Source organism: Myotis lucifugus, unplaced genomic scaffold, assembly GCF_000147115.1.
Source record: "Myotis lucifugus unplaced genomic scaffold, Myoluc2.0 scaffold_5, whole genome shotgun sequence".
Taxonomy (NCBI): Eukaryota; Metazoa; Chordata; class Mammalia; order Chiroptera; family Vespertilionidae; genus Myotis; species Myotis lucifugus.
Window position 1 is genome coordinate 19,529,944 of NW_005871053.1, and position 25,281 is coordinate 19,555,224.

Consider the following 25,281-nt stretch of genomic DNA (forward strand, 5'->3'; position numbering starts at 1 on the left):
AATTACATCAAAGCTGTGTCTATACAATGCCAAGAAAAAGCTCTATTTCGTTATTCAAAATAGCTTTCTATAGACACAGCCTAAACTAACTGGATTCAGTGAAAACCTTTTGTTGAAATTACTCCTATAACTCCACATTGCCAGAAAGTTATCATTTTGCAGTATTTCGGACCTCAATTTATTTTAGCGTCATTAGTGGTTCAAGAATTTAATATGAAACATCCTGTAATGTCTTTAGGAAGAACATAAGTATTCTGTAAACTCTCTGCATGTTGAGGAAAATGGAAGTTCACTAAAATAAACATTGAACTAGCATTTCCCCTATTATCAAGGGCATTTACTCTTCTTGTGTTAACACTGGGTGATTTAAGAGTAACCAGCAAATGACGTCCACCAGAAAAATATGCTACATGTACAGTTTCTCAGTCTATTCGTTGATCTTGCAGAAAACTTAAATGATACCAAGCATAAAAGCTCATGAATGCATAAACACAAGGGTTAAGTTTTATGCTGTATCATGGAGCAGTAGCAAACTAAAAGTAAATTGCTTTGTAAAGAACTTATGTTTTCTATTTTATTTACTCCACAGGTGAAAATTCGGTCAGAATCCATGTTCAGAATGTTAATATGCTGGTATTTATTTGGTAGTTAACTTGTAGCACCCACAACATCTCTCATTCTCAGCTGAATTTGAGTATATTTCACCTCCATCTTTTTTCCTCTCTCTCATGTTTAGGAGTTGACACTTATGTTTAGGGAGCTAAGTTATAAAAGAGAATTAAAAAAAAAAGAATCTGGGGAAAATACTCACTGAAATTATATCTGACAAAGTATAAATTATTTACAAAAAAGGGGATAAGATGATATAAAGGAAAAAAGATTTACATCCCATTTCATATACCATTTGACTCTTTTATATACAATTTTTACATATACTAACTAAATTCTAAAATTGCATTATCTGGTTGTACCTCTACTCTTTTTAAAACTTAAAAATAGCACAGAATGACAAAAATCCATATCTTAGAGTAATCAAAGAATTAAAAAGTTCTTATGAGAACTAAATCCCCCTCAAACCTTATTTCAAAAGATGCTGAACACTTGCTAAAGATGAAAATGTTATGCACACTACAGACAACACTTTCAAGTATTTTGAAGATGATATAGAAGGTAACCAACTGGAGAATACATATTTTAAAACACTTCAAAGAGTGCATTCAAATTTGATCATAGGGAGCCACTTGCTTTGGGTGAAAAAGTACTAAACAGGGTAATCTTGGAGTCCCAGGAACTATTCCAGAGCCACCAGTATCTGCGTCCACCTGGTATGAAGCACCATGGAGGTTGTAGGACTTTGAGAAGATGGTATGTTGTACAGATGCCTGTAAAAATTTGGACATTAAATGCCTTCATATAGGAGCCCAGGCAGAAGTCCTAATGCTAGAACAGGATCTAAAAATGTCCATGAGGACCTGAACAAGGAGCAAAACAAACAAAAAAGAAACAACTAACCCACCACTATGGCTTCTGTTATGGATTCAGAATTAGCGCTCTTTTACCCCTATTTTCTTACAACTATACATAAACCCAGGAAAATCTTTTATGATCTAACAAAGCTGAATAACAAAATTTCATGCACAAACACAAAAATCTAAAAGATTAAAAAGTGTCGTTTGATTAGTAGTCAAACGTCTTAAGTGTGAAAATTAAGGTGATCAGAAACAAAATTTTATTTAATGGAATATACTGATGGTTAAAAGTAGATCCTTCTGTACTTTAAAATTAGTACCATTTAAAAAAATATGTTTTAAAAATCCTAATGTCAGTTGCCCAGCCGTCTTTCCCAAATCAATGGTATTAAGGCTATAAATGAAGCTCTAATTTGAGAGAGTATATACTTAAGGCTTTGCTCTGTGAGTTTAATTTGCAACAGTAAATTCAACAAGTCTGGGGAGGGGGAATTCCACCTACTTTCGAGATCTTCCATATGTGCCTGAAGAGTTCTTGCAAGGTTAATAAACTAGAAACAATGCAGAAAAAAATACAGTAGTTGAAATGTTGCAAATGGATTTGAAGAGAGATTCAGTTTAGGAGTTTCATTTCTATTTAAAAAGTCAAACACCATTTTTAAGCCTTTAAATAGGAGGGTCTTTCTCGACCCACTTCAAAAATTACTTAAGCTTAAGGATATTGTTTTTAAATTTTTAATAAATAATAAATTAATCATGTATTGAGCATGTAGAAATTGGGAGCAAATACAGAATTTGTATCGAATAACATTTCTCTTGCATAAATGTAACGCAACAATTATGAAAAAATAAAAACTTTAGAATTTGGACTCATGATTTCAATTTTAGTGGTCAATTTAGAAAATTAAAACAAGAATATTATGTAAATGTGACAACTCGAAGTATTGCACTTGATTCTATATTTTTAAAAAAATTATAAAAATGACTTGCACTTGAATATTAATTTGACTACAGCTTTTAAGCATGAATTCAATAGAACTTAATAGACTTATATGGTTTATTCATTCTTAAGAGAGAAGTCATTTTATGGCATTAACTAGATTTAGGTCAGAGGTCCTCAAACTTTTTAAACAGGGGGCCAGTTCACTGTCCCTCAGACATTCCACACATGCGCACTGCTGGCCCGGGACGAGTCGGCTGCTAAGCAGGACAGGCAGCAGCGGCAAAAACACCCGGCGGGCTGGATAAATGTTTTCGGCGGGCCGCATGTGGCCCGCGGGCCGTAGTTTGAGGACCCCTGATTTAGGTAGTACTATGATTTCTAAAATACTAAGAAATCAAGAGATCTTTGCTCAAATTCTGGATGGTCTTAAGACAGTTTATTCTCTTTTCCTCGATGATAATCTGTCAACTGGCTCACAGGTATAATAATGTGCATATGATGGTTACAGAAAAATGTTTTACCAATGTATAATATACATTACATTTTTATAATTTAAAAAATACCATAAATTGTTAAATTTTTGTCACTAAAATGAACACTTATATAAAAAAGGTTAAAGGATATATGTTTATGAACACATTTAAAGATGTGAAGTGTTCAGATAATTACAGTAATGAGATGTAGGTGGCCCTAGCCTCTGCTACACAAAATGAGCAAGGTAGCAGCATACAAATCTCCTCTGGTACACTGAGGCAAACTGTATCATTTATGACTACCTAGCAGCTAGCTTAAGTATTAAATTAAAGTAATAGTGTACAGAGCAAATACCAAATAGTCCGTATCTAAAATAGTTTGCATTATGGACTCACTTGAGAATTAGTACATTGGTAAGGTTTTACATGACAGTAACAAATAAATTGAAGTTAATTTCCTATTCTCTCTTGGTTTTTGGAGTTCAGATTTCTAAGTTATATTTCTAAGTCATCCTCCTCTCCCCTCAATTAAAAAGAGAACACTTTCCCCTTAGTGTTTCCTTTCTGTTTTTCACTGAAATATATTCCAATTACCTTTATGAGCTAGAAAATTACTTAACTAAAATAGCTTTATGAGAAAGTTAGGCTGCTTAATATAGAAGATAGCAATTTCTATTAAATCTACAATATTTTTATTTTTAAGAGACATTTTAACACAAGAAGTCCTCAAAGGAAATAGAATATGAGCATATAAAACAATCTGCTTTCCAAAACAAACACCTGGTACATCACACCCTCCCACCGCCCTCCTCCAACATTACTTACTCGGACTCGTGTGCTTGGTTCACTTGTATTTCCCATCATATCAGAAAAGCTTTGTTCGCACAAGTGCAATAACACAACTAGGTAGAGACCAGAGCTGATAAACTCATACTCAGCCTTCAAAAGAGAAGCAAACAAAAGAAAAAGAAAATGGAGAATGAAAAATTAGTAAACTTGAGATTGATAGTCATAGTACACTGATAAACTAGAGGAAATATATTCATTCATGTCTAGCTCCTAGTAAGAGATATGGTGCCATTTATTAAAACAGGAAATAAAGGGCCACCCTTCATAACATCATAAAATTTTACTAATGCCAAATAATGAGTCCGAATAGGTGTGTGAATAGCCTCTTTAGTCTCATAGTCTTCCTTTATGTAATGGTTTATATAAAAGTGGGATTTTTAAGTCATATGATTATAGAATCTGGTTCTTTATAAAGCTCATAAGCACTTTCACTGCACAAATGACTAAATATTTACTTAAAAATTATCACTTCATCTACAGCTAACTCAATATATACTATATAACTAAAACCTACTCTGATAGGTCAAATGATTCTTAGGTAATACAATTAATTTAAAGGCAATGGTAATTTAAAAAATAAACTAAAAAAGGAAATAGAGTAACTGTTACTCAAATAGTTATTTGATTCCAAACTCTTCTATTGTTTTGAAGCTAAAACTACAAATCATATAGTGTTTTAAAAATCTGAACTGTCCTGTAGTTTTTATACAGCAAGCTATCTGTAAGCTGTGCCATTTTGGTAATTAACTTATCTGCAAGTTAAGAACTATACTTATTAGTACCAACTTCAGCAAGTTATCAGATTCTAGAGTACTAAAGAAATTCAAAGTTGATTTATTAAATGCTTCTTTAAATACTTAACTTAATTACTTTTATCTTACAAGAAAATTATATACCCATAAGATTTTAAAAATGTTAATGGTTAGTACCTTGAAAAAAATGAAGCCACTGGATAATGAAATATTAAACTGTATTAACATTAAACTAATCACTTAAAATGGGGGTAGTTGTCAGGCCACCAGAATCCATAATTCACAAAGAACAAAGAAGTTAAAGCCAGGAAGCTTTCTTAGCAATGACTCCACCTATTTCCCAACACTTCCAAATTACTTAAGATGTGGATCATTAAAATCATTGGAGAACAGTAAAAACATTCCTGGATTAATTGAAAAGCCAAACAACACCTTTAAGAGACACGATGGAGTACATAGAGAAGGAAGATGGCAGGAGAAAACCATCCTTTGTAACCTACTCACATTTTGAGAATAAAAAAATATTTCTTTGCATTACTCCATCTTTCCATACTCTTCTACCATTCTTTAAAGTACCAATGCTCAGTTGTCTAGAGAGACTCCTTTGGGGATTTACGAAAATTTCTTGCTTAAGTGGTATTTTTTTGGACAACCGACTCATTAGATAATAACTAATTACTATTGGAGTAACATCTGTACTACAGCTGCCTAATGTTTCATTCTCTAGATCAGTGGTGGTCCGAGGAACACTGATGGTCCTTGTGAAGTCCGAAAGGTTGGCAACCACTGCACTAGATCATTGATTTTTTAACCTGGATCTAAGCAATTAGCTTCAGGGAACTTGGGAATCCCATAACTTATATACAGATTTTGTGTCTATATTTTGTAAGAAGTGTTCATGGTTTTAATCAGATTTTCAGGGGTATCCATTTATTCCCACATTTAAAAGTAGTGTCCACAAGAGACCATATACCACATTATCCCGTTTATATGAAATATGCCCAACAGAGAACTCCACAGAAACAGAACATAAGACTGGTTGTTTCCAGGGGATGTGGAAAAGGGGGTAAAGGGGAGAAACTGCTTAATGGGTACAGGATTTTCTTTAGAAGAAATGAAAATGGTTGGAAGTAGACAGAGGTAGTGGTTGCACATTGCAAATGTATGGATAACCACTGAATTGCTCAATTTAAGTGGTTTTTATGTTATCTCAACTTTGTGTCAATAAAATAAAGGGGTGGAGGGGTCCATTGCCCCTTCATTTAAAAAGTGTTTTTTAAGGATTCATGAATTTTCTCACCATCAAATATCTCTCTTAATAACAAATATGCTAAGCTCACTTGGATAGTGTATGGCTCTAGGACAGGGGTGGGCAAACTTTTTGACTCGAGGGCCACAATGGGTTCTTAAACTGGACCGGAGGGCCGGAACAAAAGCATGGATGGAGTGTTTGTGTGAACTAATATAAATTCAAAGTAAACATCATTACATAAAAGGGTACGGTCTTTTTTTTTTTTTTTTTTTTAGTTTTATTCATCCGGCGGGCCGTAGTTTGCCCACGGCTGCTCTAGGATCATCCTAATAATCTCCTTTAACATCTTTTCTCCACCTCCACCTCCACCTCCCAAACTTTCCTTTAAGAAGTGAGCTTTTCGCCGAAACCGGTTTGGCTCAGTGGATAGAGCGTCGGCCTGCGGACTGAAAGGTCCCAGGTTCGATTCCGGTCAAGGGCATGTACCTGGGTTGTGGGCACATCCCCAGTAGGAGATGTGCAGGAGGCAGCTGATTGATGTTTCTAACTCTCTATCTCTCTCTCTCTTCCTCTCTGTAAAAAATCAATAAAATATATTAAAAAAAAAAAAAAAAAGAAGTGAGCTTTTCATTCTAACTGTATAATTTAAGCATCCCAACATTTAAAAATGTAAAGCTCTTCAAGAAACAAAAATTAGTGATCAAAATTATTGGGAAACAGGAGTTATCAACACATACCAAAAGAATCCGAGAAATGAGAAGAAAATATTTGAAAAATGTATTATGATCAAAGAAGCCCTGGTATTCATTATATAAATAACAGTTAGACTATAATGGTACAAATACTAAAGGAAAACAACTATGTGAACTTGGAATAAAAAATTTCACAACATAACTTGTTCAACGTAAGTTGGAAACAGAAATGGAGAAGGCGGAGGGAACAAGGATACTAAGAACATGTGGTCAGATATGCATATAAAAACTATTCTAACATAAAAAATACAGAAATAGCAGAAATATGAAGCAAATCCAGGGTTTGTTGTTTTAATCATGTTCCAGCACTCAAGAGGCATTCGTAACTGAGACATCTGGGGCACTACTTAGGGATCACTTTCCCAAGCTTTTATTATTTTCAGGTTTATTTAGGAAACATAGGATATATTTTATCTACATAAATTTAAAACCTGTGACTTAGTTATTTACCTTTCAGTGACAGAAAGTTATGAGAAAAATTATAAAATTATAATCCCTAATGCAGTAACAGAGAATTATATTAAGAAATTATTGCCCTGGCTGGTTTGGCTCAGTGGATAGAGCGTCGGCCTGTGGACTGAGGGGTCCCAGGTTCGATTCCGGTCAGGCACATGTACCTTGGTTGCAGGCACATACCCAGTGGGGAGTGTGCAGGAGGCAGCTGATCAATGTTTCTAACTCTCTCTCTCCTTTCCTCTCTGTAAAAAATCAATAAAATATATTTTTAAAAAAATTATTACTATTTTTATTAATGCCGGTTTTCTGACCATGTTTTAATCTTTTCTTCAAGAGTTGTCCTTTAAACATAGAAGAGACACTTACCAACAAGGGAAAATATACTAACTTGTTCATTTGCATGAGCTCTGTGCAGTTCATGGACGTCAAAGTCCTCCAGGTTGAGCTGTAACTTCTCCTTACAGAGTTCGCAGGTGGTCACAGCCTCTAAGGAAGAACCTGGTGAAATATACATTACAAGTGAACCTTAGCTTTGCTATGGCTCCACAAAACATTTTCCTTATAAGTTTTAAGCTTAGGATATAGAAAATTGAAAGGGAGGGAGGGAAGAAGGTAGATTGGATTACTGCCATAAATTAGTCATATCTCCTAAAATAGCAATCAGCAATACCTGTGTGTCAGGTCCTACTCTGGTATTTAAGCCTCCACCCATTATTTATATACCTGTTATTTTTTTTCTACTAGATACTCATACATTACTGATCCCGGGAAGCTGATAATGGAATGCCATCTGCACTTCCTCCTTCACCCTTAAGTACATCGGCAAGATGGCATTAAAACAATCCTATATAATAAAGATATAATATGCAAATGGTTTTTACACCTTGACGCGTAACGACTGGCCGTGTAATGACTGGATCACGGATCAGCAGGAGGGTGGGGCAGCCGGCAGAGAGCTACAGGAGGGGGCAGGGCAGCAAGCTATGAGAGGGGGTAGGAAGGAGTGGGGAGCTACAGGAGGGCTGCAGTGAGCTACTAGTGCAGGGATTCATGCTCAGGGCTACTAGTGTTTAATAACATAGTATCTCGAACAACTAGTTGCATATACCCAGACCAGTATCTTTGATGTGACAATATATACCTAAGACCTTTCATGGTTTAAGGAATGTGCCCTCCTTAGGTTAGGGAAGGGGGAAAAAAAGCCACTTTTGTCCAGATCAAAACAGCTCCTTTCTATCATAAAAGGAATGGAGTCCTGATACATGCCACAACATAGATGAATCTTGAAAACATTATGCTAAGCAAAGTAAGGTAGGTACAAAAAGGATAAATACCTCATTATCCCATTTATATGAAATGTGAGGAATAGGCAAATTCAGAGAGAAAGTAAATCAGAAGTTACCAGAGATTGTGGTGGGGAGGTGGGAAGGGGAGAAGGGGAGGAGGGGAGGAGGAGGGCATTATTGCTTAATGGAAAGTTTGTTTGCAGTGATAAAGTTTTGCAAACATAATGGTGATGGTCACACAAAATTCTGGATGCACACAATGTCACTGAATTGTACTCTTAATAACGTTTAAAAGGAAAAATTTTACTGTGTGTGTGTGTGTGTATATCTATATATATCTATATATATGTATACATTTTTTTTTAACCACAATTTTTTTTTAAAAAGCTCCTTTTGTCTCATATGCATTCAACATTTGATTACTCTTAAGCTTCAGGTTCCAATTTAGTAGGTAGCAGTCTTGTTTAGTTAAACATAAAGCCATTTTCCCCACTGTATTTACTTTTAGATAGGGCTTTAAGTTGAAAAAAATGTTCTGAAAATTAAAGGAAGTCACATGAGTAACAGGGTATGTTTAAATTCTATTCAACTAGCATGTTGAGTGTTTGTTATGTGCAATATTACAGGTTTTGGAGATTCAGAAAAAGAATAACTAGTAACCCCTGTCTTCAAAGAGCTCATAAAACTTAGAATTAGTGCTACTTAATAACAACAATTCTTTAAGTAATAAAATTTGGCATGAAGTCCAAGAAAGCAGTAGTAACTTACATGCATTCTCTAGAAAATAGCTAAAAGAAACCATCAAAAAAATGAAAAAGGAACCCACTGCATTGGAAAACATTTGCCAATGATACATATGATAAGGGGTTAATTTCCAAAATATATAAAGAATTCATAAAACTTTACAAAAGACAAACAATCCAATTAAAAAATGGGTAAAGGACATAAGTAGATACCTTTCCAAAGTGGACACACAGATGGCCAAGAGACATATGAAAAACATCACTAATTATCAAAGTCACTAATCATGAGATGCAAATTAAAATGCTAATAAGGTATCATGTCACACCTGTTAGAATGGCCATCATCAACAATTAACAAATGACAAGTGCTGACAAGGATGTGGAAGAAGGGAACCCTCGTGTGCACTGCTGGAGGGAATGCAGACTGGGACAGCCACTATGGAAAACAGTAGGGAATTGTCTCAAAATACTAAAAATGGAACTGCCATTTGACCCAGTGATCCCACTGCTAAGAAACCAGAAACACCAACCAGAAAGAATGTATTAATTCTCATAGGAGCATTAATTTACAATAGCTAAGATCTAGAAACAGCCCAAGTGGCCATCCGTAGATGAGTGGATAAAAAAGCTGTGGTACATTTACACCATGGAAAACTATGCAGTTGTAAAAAAAGAAGGATCTCTTACACCCTTTGAGACAACCTGGAGGAACCTGGAGAGTATTATGTTCAGTGAAATAAGCCAGTCAGAGAAAGATCAGTATCATATGATCTCACTCATTTGTGGAATCTATTGAACAAAATAAACTAATGAACAAAATAGATCTAGAGACATAGAAGCATGGAACAGACTGACAAATCTCAGAGGAAGGTGGGGCTTAGGGGCAGAGAGGGTAAAGATTAACTGGGGAACTTATATGCATAGCCCATGGACACAGACAATAGTGTAGTGAAGGCCTGGAGGGGCTGGTGCAGGCTGCAGTGTGTCAATGGGGGTGGGGGGACAGGGGGGAGACAGACGGATGGACATTTGTAATACTTTCAATAATAAAGATAAATAAAAAAATAAAAAAAATCAATGGGAAAAAATAATAAAATTACATGTATCTATCTCACTTGGGAATCATATTCATGGCCACTGATTTTAATGAAACTGATACTTCCTAAAAACACCTTAGAATGGTATTTCCCCCACACATCAAAATCTCTAAAACTGTCCCCTAACCATCTGAAGACCTTATCTCCCTTAACTAAGAAAATAGAAGCAATTATATAGCAATCCAAGCATCTTTCTCACCTAAACAACTGATCAACATCCATATCTAGACTAGCCTTCTTGTAATTTTTTTAAAATACCTTTATTCCTATTAAAGGCTAACTACTTGACTTGTGCCCTGGATCCCATCTTTCTCTCTCTCTCCTCAATACAATCTAATCATGCTTATGACCCCAGCACTCCAGAGACAAGCTACAAAGGACATTCATGCCACCAAATCCAACTGTCATTTCTTTGTTTGTATCTCTTAGTAGTATATTTGACAGGCTTGATTACACTCTCCTTAAAACACTTCCTTTTCTTGGCTTGCACAACACTCTCTTTTTTAAGCTTTTTTTCTTACTAGATAAGACTGAGACCGCTCCTCAAATCTCCTTCTCTGCTCCCACTAAACGTTTGGGTGTCCCAAGGCTCTGTCCTGGGCTAATTTCTTTGATATATGTGCTTATTCTAAATCACCTAACTTAATCCCAATACTAAAAATATTACATATGTGTTTATGATTCTCAAAATTGTAATTTCCAGTGCTAATACCCTGTGAAATATCCAGCTTGTCTAGCAAGCTGCCAAATTGACATTTCCATCTGGTTAATATATATTTCCAAAACAGAACTCTTGAATTCCTTTCCCAAATTTATTCAATTCAGTCTTCTTTACTTCAGTAAATGAACCTACCATTTATTTTCTTAGCAGCTCATGACAAAAATATGGGCTTCCTAATTGTTCTTTCTCCTTCACTCCACCACATCCAATCCACATCCAATCCACCGGCAAGTCTTACAGACTCTACCTCCAATATATATAAAAAACATCTATTTGTACCACCTCTCTCTTATAGTAAGACAGATTTCTGGTAAGTTGCCACAATAGATTAATGGCTGGCTTCCCTGCTGCTACTCTTGTCCCCCTAAAATCCATCCTCCACAACGCAGCCAAAATAAAAGATCATTTCACTCTCCTGCCCTTCAGTGGCTTCCTCTCATAATTAAGATAAAAATCTAACTTCAGACATTAGCTTCTGAAGTCTTAAATGAGCTAGCCTCTGCTAATCTCTCTTATTTCAACTGTATCACCCCTTTCCTTGCCCACTAATTATACTCCAAGCAAGCTTCATTCAGTTCTAAGTCACTGCCACTTTAAAATCTTTGCACTAATTGTTCCCTCTGCTGGAATGCTCTTGCCCTCATTCTGGATTAGCTGGCTCTTCTTTGTTCAGTTTAAATGTCATCACCTCAACACGTCATTCCTTTAACACGCAATATTACCCCATAAGGCAAGTACCTCCTCTGTCTTGTTTATCACTTTATACCTCACATATAGAACTGTGCCTGGTTTCACAACAGGCACTTACTCAAGAAACAAATAAGTCTCTACAGTAACATTATTTCTGCACAACATTAGACAACAGCATTAGAAACAAATCTTTTCAAAAGGATCTTACATGATATAATGGTTACCTAGCAATAACAAATTATAGTTGTATTATAACTATGAAGTAAATTGTCTATTGGGTAAATGGAATATTAAAAATAGTAGTATAAATTGAAGTTATGATACAAGACTAATGTGCTTTAATGTTTTTGCTTCAAAAAATGATCAAGACACTTTGGTAAGAATATAAATTTGACAAATTGTAATGATTTGTTAATTAATATGCATTCATGCATACATCTCTTGGAAAAATTGTGAAAACAAAATACACAAAAAGGTTAAATCTTACCAGAGTTAATTTTCGCCTGTAACCACTTTTTCATACACTCTTGATGGACATACTGCAAACTTCCTGTGCACTTGCATGGCTCTATTAGCAAGTTAGATGATGATGCAGCTGCCATCTGACAAATTCTACATAAGTCACCTTCTTCTTCTTCAGAGTCCTCTAAAAGGAGGCTGGAAAATAAGGCAGATTTCCTAAACAGAGCTATCAAAGCTAATCATGATTGGTCATTTCGAGTCATATATAATCCCAAACAATACCTTTCTTTTATTTCTACTCTTTCTCTGATTAGGAAAAAACAACAGTAACAATAAACAGCAACCACCATGAAAAACCTTAACAATGAAAATTAAAATAAATATTTTAAAGGTAAATAAAATAAACTATCTTATTACTTATCTTCAAATGATTTAAGTAATTTTGTCTTTGGTACTACAGTTTAAGTTCCATATTTTTCAGTCACTTTACAAGTATCCCTGAGAGATTTTAATTTCTGTAGTATCATAGACTACTTCAATCCCACCCACCCCCCCATCTCCCCAAAAACTTTTATTTTTTTTATTTTTTTTAAAATATATTTTATTGATTTTTTACAGAGAGGAAGGGAGAGAGATAGAGAGCTAGAAACATCGATCAGCTGCCTCCTGCACATCTGGGGATGTGCCGGCAACCCAGGCACATGCCCTTGACCAGAATCGAACCCGGGACCTTTCAGTCCGCAGGCCGACGCTCTATCCACCGAGCCAAACCGGTTTTGGCTCCCCAGAAACTTTTAAAACAACTTGAATGCCTTGAAGAAATACAAACTAGTGACTTCTCATTTACATATTGTCAGAACAACTTATGTTCAAACTGATAAGCTTTTTGTATTAAATTACAGAAAAAACAAAATAGATTTAAAAATTCTCCATTTACCCCATCCCCAGCAATGTTATGTTAGTAAATCCTCTTTGGTAGGCTTTTAAGTGTGGAGCAGTTTCCATTAACCTATGTACTCTACTTAATAGGCCGACATGTAGAATAACTTAAATGTAGAATAATAGCTGTATAATAAATTAGTTTTTTGTTAAAATCCCTATTGGCTTAGCCCACTGCTAGCATGAAAGAGGTATTCAGTAAATTGATTATACTGAATGCTATTACTGAAATAAAATCTGGATTATATTGGTTCATAATAAATTTAACAATACTAGTAGATGTGTGGAAAGAGGAACAGGTATACAGCTGCTAGGTAACTTTCATGCCCTGGTTTAACCAGAGGTATGACTTCAAGCATAAATTTTTGTTTTACCTATAGATTTAAATTTCTACAGTTCATTGTTTTAATTATTCTTTACTTGGGAGATTCAATTTTTTTGCACTCTTATTATAGTAGCTTCCCCACCCCCCAATATTCAAGGGGTACATATCAAGATCTCCAATTCCAAACCCTATATATATTATGTTTTTCTACACACACATATCTAGAATATAGTTTAATTTATAAATTAGGCACAATTAAAGATTAACAACTAATGAAACAGAGTGATAACAACAATATACTGTAATAAAAGTAATGTGAATGTGGTCTCTCTCTTAAAGTATCTTATTGTACTGTTTGTACAGGGTGGACAAGCTGGACAAAGGAATGAACTACATAATAAACAGGACAGAGCCAGGTGGAATGAGATTTCATCATGATACTCAGAAAAGCATACAATATAAAATTTATGAATTATTTACTTCTGGAATTTTCCATTTAATATTTTCGGAACACAGTTAACTACAAATAACTAAAACCACAAAAAGTGGTAAGAGGGAACTACTATAATTTAAATGTAGTGCCTTAAAATCCTCATGAGCAAAAAATACAATAAAGGGTTACACACACACAAATTCTATGGCAAAATAACCAACAAATTTTTTAAAACCAACCAGAAAGGATGGTGCCAGCTTAATTTGTTTCTCTGGAAAACACTAAATTAACCTGCTGCTTACATCACTGCACTCAAATTAACCTTACTTGGGCACATGAAATATTTATAACTATTAGTTATAATAGCTGTAATAGTGATAACTACATTCCTCAGTAGACAGCTTGCAATCAGAGGGAGCTGCTACATTAATGTTAAAACTAATATTATCAGGGCAGAGAGTAAATCTTTCTTCAAGAAAGGAAAAATCAGAAATTTTAAAAGCAGGAAGAGTCACATGGTACAATTTGTCCTTTATAAGGAAGAATGGAATATAGTAGCCTAACGCCCAACATCTCAGAAAGCGTGTGAAGTTCCCTTTATCCCCAGAATTAGACTTGAATGTATTTCTTCTTAAAAGTACAAAAAAATGTATAAAATGATAGTAAATGCTATGTTCCCCCCAAATTAAATTACATTAGGCCTTTATGAACAAAAAACAACACTGTATAACCTTAGCTTTACAGTCTTTTCTTCCTATATTTTATATGTACTACCCTATCCCATTTCATCATTAAAATTACTTTACTAGATGGAAAAATATGATAAAATTAATAATCCAATTGGTTCTATAATCTCTGATCTTTCACCTTTCCACTTTACCAGACATTTTAAAGCAAACTTCAACTGTACAAAAGATTAGTATAAAGATTCTTTAAAAGTCTGAAATTTAAACTGGTCTATCAAATAAAGAATATTCAGTATATACTTAGAACTTCAAAAACAAAATTAAAAATATGTGTAAATAATTTTATGTTTAAAAGAAAAGGTGAGAATTAGAAATAGTAAATAAATCATCTCAATAATCCATAACCACTTGGGTCTCCTTACAAATCCAATTTGGCACTAGTCTACCAAGGACTAGTGTAAGAGATTAAGATTTTTATCTTTGTGTGCTTCCGTATCCAAACCTGTTTAAAAATAATCTTTAGATTATTTCTTCATGTAGTAGACACCTTAGTGCCTACTTCCATTATTAATTCTCATCCATTTTACCTTTAAGAGGTAACATCAATGCTAACATCTTACTATAAATTTCAAGGGAACAAATTTTATTTTATTTTTATTGATTTTAGAGAGGAAAGGAGAGGGAGAGAGATAGAAACATCAATGCTGAAAGAGAATCATTGACTGGTTGCCTCCTGCACGCCCCCAACTGGGGATCGAGCCCACAACCCGGGCATGTGCCCTTAACCAGAATTGAACCTGGGACCTTTCAGTCCCCGGGCCGACACTCTATGCACTGAGTCAAACCAGCCAGGGCCCAAGGGAACAAATTTTAGATATTAATGTTATAAGAAGCCTAAAATTTTAGAAATACTTTTTGCTCTAATCTGCTCTTGCTTTGTGGGATTAAGACAGGTATTTAAATTTACCTCTCTTTTATTTTCTGCAGTTTTTCTGGGTCTCTTGAAGGTGCACTTTTAGTTTTATCACTTTTCCCACCAGATGAACTCCAACCTGAAGGAATAATATCTACAGTGATCATGACATTATCGGTCAAATTACTTCCAAGTGTTGGGGGGACTGCAAATCGAAACAAGGAACCAGGAAGGATCCCTGTCATTCCTGTGTTTCTTCCACTGCGAGCCGAATCTGACATGGAGCCACCTGTAGCAGCACTGCTGGATGCTGCAGGTGTTTGTGATCTGTTGGCAGGAGCCCCAAGGTGATCACTCTGTGCTTCCAGGTGAACCACTTCATTTGATTCTCTTCTAAAAATATGAGATCGAGATTGTGTATCAGAAGTTGATATCCTTGAAGATTCATCTCGTCCCTCTCGCCTCCTTCTAGAGAACAAAGGTGTGCATCTATTTCTAAGTGAGGAAGATAACCAGGGTCCTGTATTTCTACCTTCAGATTCCTGGTTAAAATTTTCTGAATCTGGCTCAGTGCTATGATTTTGAGATGACAAACCCCATCTTCGCCTAAGAAATCGAAATCCCTGAGAAGTTTCAGATGCCCTATTATCAAGAACGTCGGAAGTTGATGCTGCATTACGAGACTGTGAAGAAATTCTTGGAGAAACATATGAATTTTCAGAGCTCAATGATCTTGTATTTAAGGATTCCTGACTAGACCTTCGTGAAAAAAAAGTAGATGACATGCTAGAAGCTATACGTGACAGCAATCTCCTTGTCGTACGTCTACCTTCATTGTCAGAAGATTCTTGAAATGATCTTTGAGATGAACCAATCCTATCTGAATTGCTTATGGCTGAGGTTTCACCTCTATTTGAAATATAAGAAAATCCAGGCTGTGTATTGCTTTGGAGAGACTCCAATTCTCTTGGAGAAAAATTTGATCTTACAGAATTTCTACTAGAATCCCTAGAGCACAGTACAGTCTGGCGTTCAGAAGGCATTTGTTGGTTTGTGGATGATGTATTCAGTTGTAAAGTGCTCACTGAGTTCTCTTTTGGTCTTGCTCCCTGTGAATATGAAGAAGGAACTCTGTCTTGAACATCTGTTTATGAAAGAAATGAAAAATAGCTAATTACATGAAATAAATAGACTACTAATAAAACTTGCATTTATTAATGACTAATTACTGCCAAAATGAAACACTGGTTTGAAACTGAATATTGCTACATTATAACCACACAGCTTAACTATTATTACAGAAAAAAAAACCATAAATGTGCTTCTCTTTCTATACATTTGGTGAAATCTAGCACTTTTATATAAAGTCAATATTATACTTTATACAGAATCTAAAAAGAAATGAGAGCTTATGAGAGGCAAACATCAATCTACCAACTTGATGAATGTAAAACAGCTAAATCTGCTGATCAGAAATTGATATGGTAGAATATCTAACATTTAAACAAATAAGGAATTTTAAATGTGCCAAATAATTCAATGTAAACGACTCTTGTACAAATTAAAGCACGAGGTGGGGGTGGGCTAGAAGGATCAATGGGGGGAAATGGGGGACAAATAATACTTTCAACAATAAAGATTTTTTTTTTTAATTAAAAATACCAAAACCAAAACAAACAAAAGCAAAATAATCCTAGGAAACAGTGTTTGGGAGATTTTTCTTACTCTGCAGTAAGCATAAAGGTTATTTCATCACACTTGTAATTTTATGGCAAACTCTGCTAACAGCTAAAAGTCCCCCCCTCCCCCCCCCAATGTAACAGCAGTGATTCTTATCCCTGGTTACTCATCTAAAATACTTTTGCTTTTTAATACTGGCTGACAGCTATGAGTCAGAATAGAGTCATGACATCTAAAATTTTAAAAGTACACCACTGGTGGTTCTAAATTTCATAGGGATGAGAAAATCTATAGCATTCCTTTATAAAGAATGCTTACCCATACACCTAATTTAAAAGCTAGATTCTACTGCGCTAATACATGCAGCATCAGGAAAAGAGAAACTGTTAGTGGATAAATCTATTCTACCCAGTACTTTTATATTCCCAAATCTAGAAGCTATTGATACTATCTACTAAAGGTCATCCATTAAAAGCCAAGCAAATAAAAAGATGTTTTCATTTGTCTTAAATAAAGCAAAGATATGCCCCAATACGATTATTTAAAATAAACTTGACCTTTAGAAACAAATGTATCTTCTATGTAAATCAAGCTCCACTTTTGCCTGCTATATTTGTCTACTTCATCAGCACTTTTTGTCTTCAGTTACTTAATATTATTGTTTTATGGTATTTATGTTTAAAAAGCTCAAGCTTATGTGCACTAACAGTGCGGGTAAAAGAAAACAAAGGCACATTTGTGTTAAATTAAGGTAATTTTAAATTGTCTTAAAATGGTGATTTCAAGCTTTAGTTAGTTTAGAATTTAACTATAATTGGTTACTTATTACATTACATAAGGCAAATTATACTGGAATATACAAGAATTGTTTAGTATACTTCATGGCACATATGTTCTTAAAAGAGCAAGTAAAAAATTTATCGGCACATAGAATCTGGATATTCATGCACTTTTAAATTGTTTACATTTTTAAAAGCCAACAAATAAGGTACTAGAAAACATTAAACTATTTTAAAATTTCCATAAAATTCACTTCATTTATTCTTTTGTACTGTAATTTAGTGATATAAAGAGGAAAACAACATTATCAGATTAAGTTATATGTAACAATACAGTTTATACATACACGATGAAGTTGTGAAATCACTACTTCGGTGACTATAGTCCATAAAATTACTAATGGAGGAATCTGCTCTCCTTTCTAAATCTCTCCTCTCTCTCATTAAGTCACTTCCAAATGATCCAAGTACCACTGATGAAGATCTGGGAACTTGACTATGTCTCCAAGAATCTTAAAATAATCAAAGAAGTTTTAATTCAGAGAGAGCTTCTAAGGTTTCTAATGACAAAAAAAAAAAAAAAATCTTCCATACTACACAGGGAGGTTGTAATTTATTACAGAAATCCCCATAGTTACACAGTTGTAATCAGAAGTAAAATTTGGCAAAACAGCCTGGCTGGTATGGCTCAGTGGTTCAGTGTCAAGCTATGAACCAGGAGGTCACTGTTCCATTCCAGGTCAGGGCACATGCCTGGGCTGCAGGCTCAATCCCCAGTAGGGGGTGTGCAGGAAGCAGCAAGTGATCAATGATTCTATCATCACTGACGTTTCCATCTATCCCTCTTCTTTCCTCTCTGAAATCAATAAAAATGTATTAAAAATTTAGCAAAACATAAAATTATTCACTAAATGAACTCATCACTTACAAAATTACTTCCTATTAAAACACATTCTTCTCTAACACTAAACTCTATCCTGCTCAATTCTTGGCTTGATCACCAGTAGGGGGCGTGCAGGAGGCAGCTGATTGATTTTTCTCTCACCTAGATGGTTCTCTCTACCCCCTCCCTTCCTTTCTCTAAAAATCAATAAAAACATGTTTTAAAAAAATATATAAAGAAATTGCTTACACTAATTTAATTGGTAATACATATGCATTTTAAGAATTTTATATCCAATCCTGTCATCACAAGTTTTGTCCCACCTTAAAACGATTTTAGGCATTGGATAGTTTTTCATTTGAAGAGTATAAGTGAGGAGGGAGCCTCCTAACATCTCAACAAAAGATCTTTTCAATTTGTACAACAAATGTGTCTGTGAGTACAAAATACCAAGCATAAAGCTTTACAAATAAGCCATCTAAATCCCAGAATGGTTAAGTGACTTGTACAATGCCAACATCTAATTAGAGGGCTAGAATCATGGCTTTCTGATTCCTACCATAAAACTAGTGGAATACCACCAACTATTTTTTAAATAAAGAATTTTTATATTTTCTAAACAATATATACCACAATGTTTCTCATTTATAAAAGACTAGAGGCCCGGTGCACAAAATTCGTGCACGGGTAGTGGCCCTAGCAACTGCTGGCTGCCAGCCAGGGCCTCCCTTTGTTCCGTGCCGCCCCCTGTGGTCAGCGCACATCACAGCAAGTGATCGAACTCCTGGTTGGTCAAACTCCTGAGGGGACACTTTGCTAGCTGAAGAAGATATAGATGTGCTTTGAAAATAATTGTCCACTTCAGAAAAATTGGCTTTCCTACTAACAAAAAATTTACCTCCTATAACAGAAGAAGAATACATGTCACTTTTAACAATTTGATCACCATACATTTTCGGCTATTCTAGTTAATTTTAATTCCAGCACTAATTTACTAGTAAGGGAGGATTTTGGAAACTCCACTGGCTCTATTTGCCTAATATATACCAGGTCTCGGGAAAAGAGCTTTAGTCCAAAATACATATGGTGTAACCCTTACATAAATTTAATTCTTACCTGATACTGCATTTAAACCATGTCCAACATTTCTCCCAGCTGAGGTAGATGTACAGTTTGTACAGGAAAGTTTAGGTCTTTTTGAATCATGATCCCGTAGCTGGTTTTGTGATCTTGAGCGTGCACCCTGAGTTATCTCAGATTCACTATACCATGTAGATTGAAATGGAGATGCAGCTGCTGATGCAGATGTAGACTGTTAAGTTTAAAAAAATTTTTTTAAAGGAATAAAATGCTTGCATTCAATATTAAATTTAATTGACAATATTCTAATACATTCCCAAGGACCAAATTTTTCTATCATGTATGTTTTCCATAATCTTTGTTCCCTTTAACCCACTGCCCCTTTATTTTATACTGAAATTGTATATGGTTGAGTAATAAATCTGAATTAGATTAAGTCTTCTATGTAACTGTATATAAACATCTGGCTAGGAAATACTCAAGAGCAAAAACTTTATTCATTTTGTTTTCTTGGTTTAATATTTCAACCTTCTGAGGAACCTGTTTCCTGTTCTTAGAGGTGGACAGAATGCCCAGAAAGACACTAATATATAAACTGATTGTGAACACTCTTAATAAAATTTTTCAAATAATAAAATTTATCCTGAATCTAATGCTCATTATTAAGAATATAGTAATACACTATAAACAGTATGTTTTTTTAAAAAAAAGAAACTACAACCCAATTATCTGGAATCTCTTCGTCAGTGAAGTAGATAAAAAAAGTGCATATTTTAAAACTCTTTGCTCAAGGTTTTCTCTATTAATGTATAAACTGATGAACACAAAATAAAACAACCTAAAACACAAAAGTAAAACAACCCAAAACACAAGTTATTCACAATGTACAAACTATTTTACTTCTTCTTAATTCATTAAATGGGTAGGCAGTATACCTAACATAATGCCTAAAAAGAGAAAATATTAACTTGTCTCCTTAAAAACATAGGTTTGAATAAGAACATAGTATTTTAACCACAATTATAGAAAGGGTCCTAAACTGACTAAAATAAAAGTGAGAGTTCTAGAGAAAATAAAAGAAAAATGTTTTATAATAATTTTAATATGTATGTGGTAAACAGTTCATCTTATTAAAGAATCTTAAAAAAGAAAAACAACGTTCTTTTAAGTGTTATACTTCTTGACAAGGGTTAAAAATGGAATATAACATGAGCCATAAATTCAGTCTGTTAACCTAACATTCTAATGATAAATATAAACCCCAAATAATGTGCACCATCAAAGAGTTCTAGAGTAAATATAAGAAACAATAAAAAATCTATGTATATAAAAGAGTAACATGCAAATCGACCGAACAGCAGAACGACTGCTTGACTAGTCACTATGAGGTGCACTGACCACCTCTCAGTCCCTTCTCCCAGCCATCAGGCTCCGATCGCCCCATGATGAATGGGGAAACGGGGGTGGGTGGCAGTGGGGGGTGGGGCCGGCTGCAGCAGCCGGGGAAGATGGCCCTAATCACAGGCCAGGCCTAGGGACTGTACCTGCACACGAATTTTGTGCACCGGACCTCTACTTATAATATAAATACAGACAGTCCTTGGGTTACGTCGGACTCGACGATATCATTTCATGGTTACATCATCATCTCCCATTGATTTATATAAAAAAAAAGTTCTGTCATTTCAACATGTATATATGTGCTTTATGTTTTTTATTATTTATTTACCACAAGGTCAGGAATTGTTATCTTTTAAATTTTTTTTTACTGTTTCACTTCATTATTGCTGTGTATGTGCTCCATGTGAGTGACATAGGTGCTTATGTAGGTGGGTTCCGACTTATGGTGAAAATCGTGTTATATCGCACCGTAGGAATAGATCTCCAACGTAACCCGAGGACCTACTGTAAGGCTATAATAGGAGCTATGTTGAAAGTTTCACAGAAAAGAGAATGCCTAACTATGCCTGGGGAGAGTAGGAGAGAATTCATAGAATGAGACAGAGTTCACCTGTAGGCAAATGAGGAGTATTATAAACAACACAAAAAAGATGCATAGCCGAAACCGGTTTGGCTCAGTGGATAGAGCGTCGGCCTGTGGACTGAAAGGTCTCAGGTTCGATTCCGGTCAAGGGCATGTACCTGGGTTGCGGGCACATCCCCAGTGGGAGATGTGCAGGAGGCAGCTGATCGATGTTTCTCTCTCATCGATGTTTCTAACTCTCTATCTCTCTCCCTTCCTCTCTGTAGAAAATCAATAAAATATATTTAAAAAAAAAAAAAAAGATGCATAAACCCCTCTACCATGGGCATTCTTCTAAAACAGTGGTTGCCAACCGGTGGTCCATGAGGTCCGAAAGGTTGGCTATTGCTGTTCTAAAGCATTACTACATTACTTGATCTTCTATTATGCTTAAATTATGAGAAGCATACTACATATATTCAGGGAATTCTACAGAATAAACTTCACATATATGGAAAAGCAGATGTAAAGCTGAAAAAGTACGAACAGACTAGATCAGGATTTTATCCATCCCTTGTCCAAGAATATTTTGCTAGTTGAATGTGGCACTCTTCAGCTTAGCACAAACTTGGTATCACAAGCCTTCTGCCCCCAATCAATGAACTGTGTTAGCACAAGAGATAAATTCATTAGGTATTTCAAAACCAAATCATTTTATGTGCCATTATCAGAGTATTGGGAAAATTATCCTGCATGCCAGTGATTTAACACCTTTAGATTTCAGAGAACAAAAAAAAAAATGTTATAATTCAAAATTTGGAAAGAGCCACTTTTGACAACGAGATCTAAAATAGCAAATACCATCTAATCTTACCCCCATTTAAAAAAAACTGATCTTAGAGAAAAAAAAGGGGGAGAGGGAAAGGAGAGAGAAGACATAGAGAGAGTGAAAAACATGGGTAGGTTGCCTCCCCCACATGCCCTGATCAGGGATCATCAAACCTGGGTATGTACCCTAAATAGGAATCGAACTCGCAACTTTTTGGTGTATAGAATGGTGCTATAACCAACTGAACCACACCGGCCAGGTCTTATCTACAAATTTTTAAAAAGGGCATTTTATGTGCTCCCCAAACATGAGGGTTATAATAGAATTAAACAAACTTTTAATGTGAATACATTTTATATGCACAAAATCCATAACTTGCCCTTATTTTTCTAATTATGCACGGACTACACAAATTGTTACTGTATAGTTCTTCTGCAAATAAATATGATTTTGGAAACTACCCAAGGAGGAAATGCTATCAGATCAACTTCTTAGAAATATCCTCAGAACATTGTAGAAGATGAAAAGGGTAGAATGGACAGAAGGTAGCAGTTTCATTATGCTAGGTATATACACTTATAGTATGAACATTACATGACAACAGTCCATTATATTATTCACTGTCCCCTTTCAGACCAGAGTGCTACAGGGTTGCTTCCTTTGAGAAATGGGTTATTTCTTTTCCTTATGAACAAAACACCTTATAAAGCTGGTTGTGCTTCAGTGTGATCTTCCTGGCGCCCAGAACAAGAAAGAGTCCAAGTTTAACTTTAAAACACTGCAGAGCTTATGAATGCCTCTTGATGTTATAACCTTGACCCACTCTCATGGGTAATACATGAATACATGTATTCACATGTATATACATATTTATTTCCATGGGAAGTACTTACAGTAGATAAGCATATACACACACAAAAATTAATTCTTTTAATCCTTTAATTCTCTAGAAACATAACTATTTAAATATATGCAATGGTATTAAGTTCTATAATAGTTGATCTACAAATTAGAAAAGATGTCACTAACTGAAAAAAGCACCTAGAACCTCATAAATCTCATAAAAAACCTACTTTATTATTTCGTATTAAAAGTAATCACTATCAACAAAGCAAAAAAAACAAAAACAAAAACAGGAAAAGCTGCTTAAATTAAATTATAGAACACATAGAAAAATAACAATTACATATTCATAGAATACTCCCAAATTTTTTATTATCAACAGTCTAATAGGAAATAAAATTTCTATTTAAAATATCTAAAATTCTGCTTATTGTTACCAAAGAGATGAGATGATCATAGTTTTCAACCATTCAAATTTTAACCAAAATTTAAAGGTGGAGTAACAGAAATATCAGCAAGATTAACAATAGAGGCAACATGGCTTTCAAATGGCCGAGAATCCAAATATATTTAGCAAATCAACTGTTCGAAACTTAGAACCTCCATTTCCCCAAAGAAACAAAGCTATCCAGAAGTCTAATAGATTCTTAAGCTCAGGAACATATTTACTAATCATGTGATTTTCTAAGAAAAATCACTAATCTTTCCAGATTTTAGATCCTTATTTTATGAAATGACACGTATGTGTCCTATATGAGTAAAACTAAAAGTCAAAAATATTCATGCAATGTCAAGCACTATATAAAAATACGATATTTCCATATTATTTAGTCCATAGCGTAACTGAAATGATAAAAAAATGTAGGCGCTAACATTTATGTAGTGTTTACCATGTGGCAGCTCTATTCTCACTCAATGTATTAATTCATTTAACTCTAACAACCCAATTGACTAAATAATATGGAAAATAAGATGTGAAGTAACTTGCTTGCCCAAGTTCACATAGCTATGAGTGAAACAATACTCCAATCCAGGCCATATCGTCTGATTTCAGAGTCTTGTGTTTCTCACTAAGAGGCTGTATGAAAAATTATACAAGCATCAGAAGAGAAATTTCTATAAATGGGGGGGGGGGGACGGACGGACGGACAATTCTGTGCTCTTAGTAAGTAAAACATCATTTAACCTACAACATTTCTATAGAATACAAAGGATGTGATTCTGGGCCTCTGGCAAGTATACAAAACAAAAACCGACAATATAAATTAATATTGAAAATGAGACTAAGTAAATAGTTCATATAAAGTTTATGAGTTTGTATGTAGATATGGACATTTTAGAAAAATTACTTTTCACTTGTCTTTCTCTAAATATTTTATAAAATGTTTTTTACTATGTAGTAAATGTCATATACTACATCACATGATACATAGATATAAAATACTTGAAATTTTCACTAAAGGATTCTCTTAAGATTCAGTTACCAAAACATTAGACTCTAGCAAATCAAGTGTGATTTAATTAGCTGTTCAGACAATAATGCAATAAACTTAAATGTAAAAGACAAGATAAATTGCACTAAACTTACAAGTCATGCCATCTAAGATTTATAGCTTTATACAACTATGTTATAACCCTAATAAACCTTTCCAAAAACTGAAGGAAAATTAGTTACATTAAGAGTAGCAGCCCTAACCGGTTTGGCTCAGTAGATAGAGCATCGGCCTGCAGACTGAAGGGTCCCGGGTTCGATTCCAGGCAAGGGCATGTACCTTGGTTGCGGGCACATCCCCGGTAAGGGGTGTGCAGGAGGCAGCTGATAGATGTTTCTCTCTCATCGATGTTTCTAACTCTCTATCCCTCTCCCTTCCTCTCTGTAAAAAATCAATAAAATGCCCTGGCCGATTTGGCTCAGTGGATAGAGCGTCAGCCTTTGGACTGAGGGGTACCAGGTTCAATTCCGGTCAAGGGCATGTACCTTGG

At 34.9% G+C, this 25,281-nt stretch overlaps 1 protein-coding gene across 16 annotated transcripts in view; it reads right to left on the reverse strand.

The window, feature by feature from the left end:
* The window catches only part of MARCH7 (membrane associated ring-CH-type finger 7), a 40,402-nt gene that overhangs the window by 1,746 nt on the left and 13,375 nt on the right, over positions 1-25,281 (reverse strand). For 5 of the 16 annotated variants that reach the window (XR_002826636.1, XR_002826637.1, XR_002826638.1 and 2 more), the window contains exons 3-8: positions 19,700-19,895; positions 18,048-18,212; positions 15,296-16,385; positions 11,971-12,140; positions 7,335-7,444; positions 3,711-3,824 (exon numbers count right to left, since the gene is read on the reverse strand). Coding sequence is in view for 8 of the 16 variants with exons in the window: in XM_006083227.3 (XP_006083289.1) it covers positions 3,711-3,824; positions 7,335-7,444; positions 11,971-12,140; positions 15,296-16,385; positions 18,048-18,212; positions 19,700-19,895 (1,845 nt within the window). In the remaining 8 variants the exon portion in view is untranslated. Of the gene's footprint in view, positions 1-346; positions 1,383-1,971; positions 2,021-3,710; positions 3,825-7,312; positions 7,445-11,970; positions 12,141-15,295; positions 16,386-18,047; positions 18,213-19,699; positions 19,896-25,281 lie in introns of those variants that run through there. The other 11 variants (XR_002826631.1, XR_002826633.1, XR_002826634.1 and 8 more) reach the window with 6 other exon arrangements.